At 39.6% G+C, this 9483-nt stretch overlaps 1 protein-coding gene across 1 annotated transcript in view; it reads right to left on the bottom strand.

The window, feature by feature from the left end:
• Positions 1 to 9483, bottom strand: part of HCN1 (hyperpolarization activated cyclic nucleotide gated potassium channel 1) — a 367059-nt gene that overhangs the window by 183975 nt on the left and 173601 nt on the right. Inside the window, exon 3 of the mRNA XM_019518266.1 lies at positions 5375 to 5536. Within this exon, the coding sequence (XP_019373811.1) occupies positions 5375 to 5536 (162 nt within the window). The remainder of the gene's footprint in view (positions 1 to 5374; positions 5537 to 9483) is intronic.

The raw sequence follows: 9483 nt of genomic DNA, 5'->3' as shown, positions 1-9483 counted from the left end.
TATCATTTTAAAATGTTTTAGTTTGTAAACTGTTTGAATTGTCTATCACAGTTTGTGCTGGGAATGTCATTTGGAGTTTGAAAACAATTCTGAAACAGGCTACTACAAAAGTTTTTCTAGGATCTGCTATTGATCTCCTTTTCACAGGAACTATAGGAATCTGAGGCCAGACACAGACGTTACACTTTTACTGGTATACTTGATCGGAAACTGGTCTATACCCATAACAGAACATAAGATCAACATACATAACTGGTTTAAAAATGGCAGAACTCTAAGATTTATACCCCCCAATAAAGGGTGATTGTGTTTTCTGTTTGCTACCAATCTAAACTATGCTGCTTACAGAAAACTGCATAACTTAGCTCAATTCCATCTTGAACTTTTTGAATGTCTATACCTAGCCTGAGAGGTGACACCAATACATTTTTTTTCCTGTATAGCTTGGAATAACTAATTGTAGTAAGGTGAAATTTCTGTCCATGTTTATTTTTCATAATTCAACATTCTGATTTTCTGTGTTCACTTACAGCAATGGCTCAGTTCCTAATTACTCTAAGTTAATCTTATGCCATTACTCAGAACTGGGGTTAATATATTATGTGTTGTGCTATATGTGCTTCCTGATACTCTACAACCATTTTTATCGTACTTATACTGAGTTCAAGCTACTTGTTTTTCATTGATCATGCTCTATTCTATTGTTCTCTCAATCCTCAGTCATATTGTTCAGCAAAAGAGTGAAGAGAATGGAGCATGATTTCATTAACAAAATGCTGCTGCTTACCAAAAAATTTCCGTCTAGTTAACTACTGCTATTTTTCTTGACAATGCCTCCAAAGTACAATTTGAGCATGCTTGTAGAATTTAGAGCACTTTGAAATGCCAGCTCTTATAACTAATACTTTGCTTTCAGGTGAAAACTTCCAGAATGGGTTTTTGCAGAATGTAGGCTGAGCACAACTAATGGGCAAACTACAGAGAAAGGAACTAAGGGCAGAAGAACTCATAGAGCATGGGTAGTATAGCCCCTTTGGTATAGTGGCTACACCATGTACCCTGAAATCATTTAGGGTAAGTCTCTCTCTCTCTCCCTTTCTATATATATATATATACACACACACACATACACACACACAAATGCATGTGTATATATTTGTGTGTGTGTATGTATGTATGTATATGTATATATAGAAAGTAGTATGGCACCAAAATGCATTTATGTATACGTATATATAGAACACAGGACTGTACCAGAAGGTAGGACTGTACCTGAACTAGTTCATTAGCTAAGGAACCAGAAATAGTATAGCCACTTTGGTGTGATGCTGTGCCTGAGTTCATTAGCTCTGCTGAGTAAGAGGGATTACTAGTGCCATGGTTCAGTACCATGCTGATATGGCTATATTGCTTCTAGTTTTGGAGCTACAGTTTTCTCCGCATGCACAATCTCGTGCTTTGTAGAGTCTGGTATGCAAGTGCATTCACTGGTAACTTGGGGTAACTCTCCATGATACCAACATGTAGACTTCGTTACTGTAACATTGAGTTATCTGCTTTGGCTTGCAACTAGGAAGCTCAGTTCTGCCATTCATAACCAAATTATAATTGGTCTCATTAACTTGGTTCAAGTAACGCTGCAGAGTCATCTTCTGCCATGAAATCTCTGCCTTTAGATCACTCAAAATTGATTTTATGTTTTGTATGTAATCAGCACTTGACTTTTTGAAAACTGGGATGCCATAATCATGTTTAGGTTTAACTCCTCGTGATTACAGAAACTTGTATTTAGCAGTTTTTCCAGATAAAGAATTAAACCCCAGCATTTGGCTTCCTATACATCACAGGAGGCTAAATTTTACATTCAGATGATCCAAGTAGGCAGTCCATATCCTATGCTGCAGAGGATGGGGAAAAAAACCAAAAAAACAAAACCAAAGTCCCAGCTGATCAAAGGTAAAGTTCCCTTTCAGCTGAGAATCTGGCAACTGGTTTGAACCTGAGTACATGAGTATGGATTACTGGTACCATCCTAGTCACTGCTTCAACTGTGGCTAGAGGAAAGTAAAAAAAAAATATATATACATATAAAATGGTGAATGACACAACACCATCAAAATAAAATGTTGTCTGTTTTAGGACCAAAATGTTGACACATACTCCAGATTCAATACTGCTCAGCTGTTTGTGGGAAGGGCCACACCCTTTCTTGCAGCAGCAGCAGCAGCTGTAGTTAAGTGAGAAATAATATTGAGAACTCTCTAGGAGACTGTGTCTGTCTCTGTTCAGCCAGGAAGGAGCAGTGGTTCAATTCAGAGTTGAGTGCTAGCAGAAAGAAATGTCATGTGGTCCCCAGAGGGTATACACAGTTCTCAAACAAAAGATGGCTAAAGGGAGCTCCTTTTCCAATTCTAAAAATAATAGAAATAGGGATAGTTGGGTCTTAATCACTGCAGTGCTGGCCCATCCCCGTTTAATGAAACCTAGAAAAGGGTATTTTTATTTTCCTCTCACTACATGGTCATACAGTACTTTTGTTTGCCCAGCTATAATGAAAGATTTTTGTGCAGGCCAGTTGAAAAAATGCATGCTTTCCAATGTGTATAAAAGATGTCACATAGCAGAATCAAGAATACAGCAGAATGCAAAGACATGCCAGTCAGCATCCTGGTGACCCACTCCTATTATAGTAATTACATTTTTGAAGATATGTCACTATTTTGTCAGGAAAGCTGCACAATAAGGTGTCAGCAAACAGGTTGCTTATCATTTAAGATGTTGCTTGATGTCTGCAACTACTTGTCTGTATGACTGACAGCTTTACTCAATGGACTTCTGAAACGCACTGCAGTGAAATATATATCTAACCTTACAACCAAAAACAATACATAGTGATACATTTCTGTAATACTACACAACATTTAAGCAATTATTTGAGATTCAACATGCTTCAAAAGCCAGTTGTTTCATAGGATTCTTGGAGAGGGCTGAAAGTATGTTCTCTAGAATGATTAATGGTAGACTTTTTATTTAATTTTTTTTGCAGGTGGGTAGCTTACATCTTTCTTAGGAATAACTCTTTTAAAAATTAACAAACAGACAAGGAGGTATGTTAAAGAAAAAAAGGAGCACTCAGAAGTTTCATATTTATGCTCATTTCAATCTGAAATCTTTGAAATCTCATTTCAGTCTTCTTTTGATCATTTTGAAAAGGAATTCTTCTGTTTCTTCAGGAACAGAACTTACTGGGAATTTTCCAATGAAGTGGGTTTTTGCTGGATGATGCTGATTTACCTAACCTGAATTATTTTGCTGGAAAGCTTCCTTTGTTGGCTTTTAAACCCAAATTCTAGAAATGGCATTCTTCTTCTGCTTCTCTAACTTGGATCTGTCCAGCTCTTTCTATTCTGCCTTCCCTTCCTTTTCACAGAATGATGGTCTTAGTAAATGGTGAGTGACTCATTTTAGTTCTGCATCTACTTTTCTTTCTAATAAGAATGTGAGCTAGGAAAAACGTCTTTAAAAGACCTGTATATCAAACCCACAGGGACTGAGTTGAGTGAAATACAGTCAAAAATGTTTAAGCATTCTTACCATGCTTGAATACATGTAATGGCCTTCACTGACCTGTGATTCAATCAAGAGAGAGGACCTGTGAAAGATCCTGATGAGATTCAGATGCCCACCAAAATTTGTTACCATTATCATATTTCTTCATGACTTCTTCCAAATCCAAGATAGCCAACACCTCCATTTCTGATCTTCAATTCACTAACAACTGTGTTGTGAGTACCCACTCAGTTGAAGAGCTCTAGGGCACTCTTATTTGCTTTGCTGAAGCATATGAAATGCTTGGAATCACTGTCAACTTCACAAAAACCCAGATACTTTACCAACCTGACCCAAATGAATGAGCTGCTCTTCCACTTATTACAATTAGAAGGTAATCCTTGAAGAAGGTTGAAAATTTCCCCCTCCTTTCTTAAAAAGTAAACATAGATGATGATACGCAGCACCAGATAAAATCTGCCAGTGGACATCTTCAAAATCATGTCTTCGATGAGCATGACATCAAGATCCAAACCAAATGTCTTGTATACAGGCTGTTGTTATCCATACCCTGTTGTATGGGAGTGAAAATTGGATATTACCTTCAGCAATGTTTTCAGAAAATCCTCCATATCAATTGGAAGAATAGAAGAATGAACACCAGGGTACTGGTTCAAGCAAAAACTACACCAGCTCCATTGGAGGAGTAGCACAAATACAACCACATTTTATCCTTAAAGTAGCAGTTCACATGCACACAGACACATACACACACACAATGTTTCCTGATGTAAATCCTCTAGGTTTTCTGATTGTTTTCTTAGAAAAATTCCAGTGGGAATATTCTTTGAGTAAAATCTGCAGAAAAGACTAGACAAGGTCTTCATGATTTAAGAGTAAAGGACTAGAAGGGCTTTCCTGGGCTATACAGTCTAGTCCCCTGAATTCACAGGAACCATTCATTCCAAACAGCCTAGAAAACATGACCTTGTACCAATATTGTCCTTTAACTTAAATAGCTTTTATCTTTCTCTTATATATTCATCCCTAAATGTACTTATAAAGAGTAATCATATTCACTCTAACGTTGTTTTGCTAAACTAAACAAGCCAAGCTCCTAATTCATGCCAAAAGATTTTCATTTATGTAACTGAGGGCAAAACTGGGTTATATATAGGTAAGAGGCCTTATCAACAACCCTCTGAAAATACTTGCTAAATCTCACAGTATGGGCATGCATATATTTTAAAAGGAGAACATTTCAGAAGGGCAGTAGCTTTTACGTTTTAATTATTATTTGTGGGAAGCTGGGAACAATACAAACATAGCAAAACCACTCCAACTTTAACACAACTACATCAGCTAAGCACTGAATGAAGCAGAGTTAAAGTTGAAGTGACTGTGATATTTGTATAGTTCCCACCTGGTCCACAAGAAACAATAAGCATAACAGCTTCTGCGTTTTGGAACATTCTCTTTTTGAAACAGCTCCAACCATAAAAGCGCCTATAACCTCAGTGAATTTCCTTTTTGGTGTCTTGCTAAGAAAATGAGGATTGATAGGTAAAGACGACCTTAAAACTGAAATATTTCTGGATTGGTTCAGACTTGGAAAATTATTGTAATTGTGAATTGGTAGCTAGTGTTATAAAACATACTTCAAATTAGTAGTCAACCATCCAAAAAAAAAAAGAGGAAACCTTGAATTTAAATGTATCACAATGCAGTGTATTGCATTTACTCTTTCATTAAAGCTTTAAACTAACAGTTTACAAATAATCAAAAAGAACATTTGGAAACACAATGAAAAATGAACAATACTTACAACCATACCATTTAGGGACACCCAGCAATCTGGTGGGAAATCCTGAAGTAAAGGTACTAAGAACTGAAGACAACCATCCCAGTGGCATAGTAGCAGCATCATTCCAATCAGGTTAAAGATTCTCACCACAGCACTTGCCAGATCATATGTCATATGGAAAATCTGTAGAAAAAAAATCAAAAGTGATATATGTGATTAAAATCAGGTCATATAACTCATTTTCTTCTCATACAAACAGATCAAAGAAGAGTAAGCAATCCTGTACACAATCATACCACCATATGTCTTATATACTTTGCACTCCTATAGGATCTGAAAGTGCTTTACGAATAGTAATACTAATGCATGGGGAAAGACGATCCACAAAAAACAGCATTTAAGTATAGAGGAGCCCTCTCAAGTGACAAGAAAACACTGAAGAGACTACTCAGGTGACTAAGTCAAATGCCTAAGTCACATGATGAAGGACATGTCTACATGCTAAACTAATGCTGTTCCATATGGTTTCCTCCTTAACTAGAAGCAGCAGAGCTGCATTAGATTTCAGGAGGCGTGTGTAGATGAAACAGGGGCCGTAAATGAAAGCGGTGGGATTTTAAAAACACTGCTTCAATTTAGCCAAGTAAAGCCTCGTGTCATGCACACGCCCATGCACTTGCCCGCCTCTGGTGGTGGGGAGGCAAGGGTGAGCTGCCAGTGGGAGGGGCAGTCCCTGGGCTGGGGGGGCCGGTGCTTCCCTCTGCAGCAGCGATGGCCCCCTTCCAGGCAGCACCTGCCCGCAGACACCTGGCTTGGGCGGTCCCGGGGGCACCACAGCTGTGGAGGGAAGCACCAGGCCCTCGTGCAGCACAGGCAGACAGGCAGGCTTCAGGAACAACAGCAAAAAAGATCTCTGCTTTTTTTTTCTTGGACAGAGCCTGCCTTCCCCGGCTGCTGCCAGGCTGCCTGCACAGGCTTCCTGCAGAGCCCCTGAGCTGCACGGAGCTTGGTGCTTCACTTCACAGCTGTAGAGCAGCTGAGGAGTTTTAGTTTGCTGCATCCCTAGTCATTTAAGGCGCATTATATCACCGAATTTGCTACAGCGGCTGGAATTACTGCACAATATGCCACCAACATGTACAAACACCAGCACCATTAAAGCGGTGCAAAAGCATTTAACCCGCTTTAAAGTGTCATGCACACATGCCCCTCATTTCATCTACACACAGCCAGGAAGCCTATCTGACTGTCAGTCAGTGGTGATTATTAGCCCACCCAAACCTCTCTGTGGATGTAGCTAGATTGCTATGAAGTCTGGGAGGCACCTCACCCAGAGCAGTATGGTGTATTTGATGGTACTGTTGCCAGGGATAGTATGCCATATAGACTCAGTCACAGGGAGGCGCTTATGCCAGACTGTAATTCTCAGCCTAAAAGCTATCTCCCGGACTAGGGACAGACATTACACATAACCTGGTATAAATGATCAGAAACCGGTTCAAATTTGTAACACAACAGAAGTTCAGTGCACATAAACCATCTTCAAATGGCCCAAACCAGTTTAAGACAACCTGGATGGATATAGTATCAGATTTAAATGATTTAGTTTAAATTGGTTTATTGAACTTCTGTCCCAGATGCTGGAGTTAGACATGGTGTGAAAAGGAACAGGTGGAGGTTGTCCAAACTTACATCTTTCACCTCCTAAGTGAGTTTTCTGAACATCTGACTACAGCATTTTCTGGGATAGGGAGGGCACTTTCCATGCCTCCTGATGAAGCTGGGACACTATGCAGACACATAATTCAAGATTTACTGCACCACAGAGAGAGAGCTTGACTTATCCATGAGGCAGAAAACCTGGATTTCAAACCCTTCTGCCAATATTTATTCTTGCCAAAAATCACAGGAAGAATAAGAAACAGACTTTAAAATCATATCCCTGCACTTTTTATTAATTCAGTGTACAAACATCATCCCACTGTACTAGACTGCAGAGATGGAAGTGTACATTTATCAGTTATTAAACACTATCAATTTTCCTAATGTACTGCAATTTTTTAAATACCTGTAGCATTTCAGTTTATGCCAACTCATTATAACAATATAGTTTGCTCAATTAATCCCTTCACTTCTGGACAAAAATGGCAGCATCCAAATGATCCCTTACAATGAAATTTCCATCCATCCATCCATCCATCCATCCACATGCCCCACATACATTTAACAATTTATTGTGGATAAGTTGGTTGGATATAATCAGCATGTGCAGCAACATTCAATTAAACTGACATACAGAATAACAATAATGTTTTAGCTTTATCTTGCACTTTTTATCCAAAAAAAATCATAAAGCATATTCCATACTATCAACAAAAATATAGTTATTTGTGAATCATTCCATCCACTGCTGAAATGCAGCCAACTCTACTGTAAAATGTGCTGTAATGAACCTCATTCAAGAGTTAGGAGGTAAAAATGCCTTATCCAATTGATATTTCAAAGCAGTTTTAGATAGAACAATTTTCTGCCAAAATTTATGTAGGAAACCAAAGCCCTTAAAGCCAAAAAAGGGCAACAGATTCCCATGGGCATATAGATTGAACTTTTCTGCAGGTAGAGATAACAAAGAAAGAGAAGGAAAAGCCACAAACAGCTCTGGACAGTGCCGGGGAGGTGTGGGGGAAAGAATCCTGAAAAGGAAAGTTCTTTCAGTACCCTGCCCACCCCACCCACTTCCCAAAGTAAGGAAGAAAGAGGAATAACAGAGTAATACCGAAAATAATGAACTATCTACATAATGAACCATAGTATGTGAACACATATTTAGAACAACATTATAAATCCTGACAAGTAATAAATATTAGGTATTATTAGACTGGATTTACAAATATATTTGAACCTAAGATGAAGTACCAACTATGTTAACTAAGGCCCTTGTTCATTTTCACAGACAGGGTACTAATTTTTGCCCTTAGATCATAACTTTATATGTGATATAGTAAAAAGCGTATTAGGAGGTCAGATCAGATTATCAAAATGGTGTCTTCTGCCTTTGCAATCCATTCAATTTAAAAAAAATCCAAGACAAGTATTTCAAAATTATTTTTACATTTAGGTGACAAATTTTGTATTTGTGAACAACAAAACTCATGTGAAGAAAGGCATTGTATGCAAACCATTAAATAGCCAAACTGAATGCAGAGGTTCTATTATTTATATGTTTAAACACATGCAAATATAAGTGCTGAGGCTAGATTAAGGCATTTTTCATAACTCTGTTGGCCTTATTTTGTTATAATAAATATATAAATATGAAATTCAAAGACTATTTAATAGGGCATGGATACATAGCCAGATACTACATGCAAGTATAAAGCATTTTTTCCAGCTACACCCTTCTGGAATATTAGTTCTATATTCCAGTTTTTATGGAATGCTTGTAATATTATTAAAAATGTCATGTCTTACCCAAATTCTTTTTCCATCCTGTCAAACTAAGGATGTTTTACTTTACTTATAGTTTATGGCTCACCAGGTGCTGCCAGGTGGGGAGCAATCCCTGCTGCCCCCCGCTGTCCCACACTTCATGGGGGTCTCTGTATGAGTCCCCCCGGCTCCCCTCCTGCTCACCCAGCCCCCCCACAGGTACCCCCACCAGGCCAGCTCTGGCCCTTTCAGAAAAAAACAAAACAACCCCCCCAGACTCACTGCTCCTGCCAGCAGGGGGCGATCCCCGCTGCCCCCCACTATCCCACACCACATGGGGGACTCTGCACAAGCTCCCAAAGTCCTGAGACTGCCGCAGGAGCAGTGAGTCCTGGGACTTTTCTCATTTTTTTTTCTTTTTTTTTCAGCCCTGTGGTGGGGCTGGGGGAGCAGAGTGGGGCTGGGGGGCTTGTGCAGAGCCCCCCATGCAGCATGGGGCAGAGGGGAACAGCGGGGATCACCCCTCCCACCCAGCAGCACCCAGTGAGCACTGGGGCTTTTTTTTTAAAGGACTGCGAGCTGGGGTGGGGGTGGGGGCAGCTGTGGGGCGGGAGCTGGGGGAGCAGGCGGGGATCAGGGGGGCTGGGGAGTGTGGGGAGATAGGGGGGCTAGCTTGGGTCGCCCCCCCAACCGCCCCCTCT

Source organism: Gavialis gangeticus, unplaced genomic scaffold (assembly GCF_001723915.1).
Source record: "Gavialis gangeticus isolate Ggan-Ray unplaced genomic scaffold, GavGan_comp1, whole genome shotgun sequence".
NCBI lineage: Eukaryota > Metazoa > Chordata > Crocodylia > Gavialidae > Gavialis > Gavialis gangeticus.
This window is presented reverse-complemented; position numbering and strand designations above follow the sequence as displayed.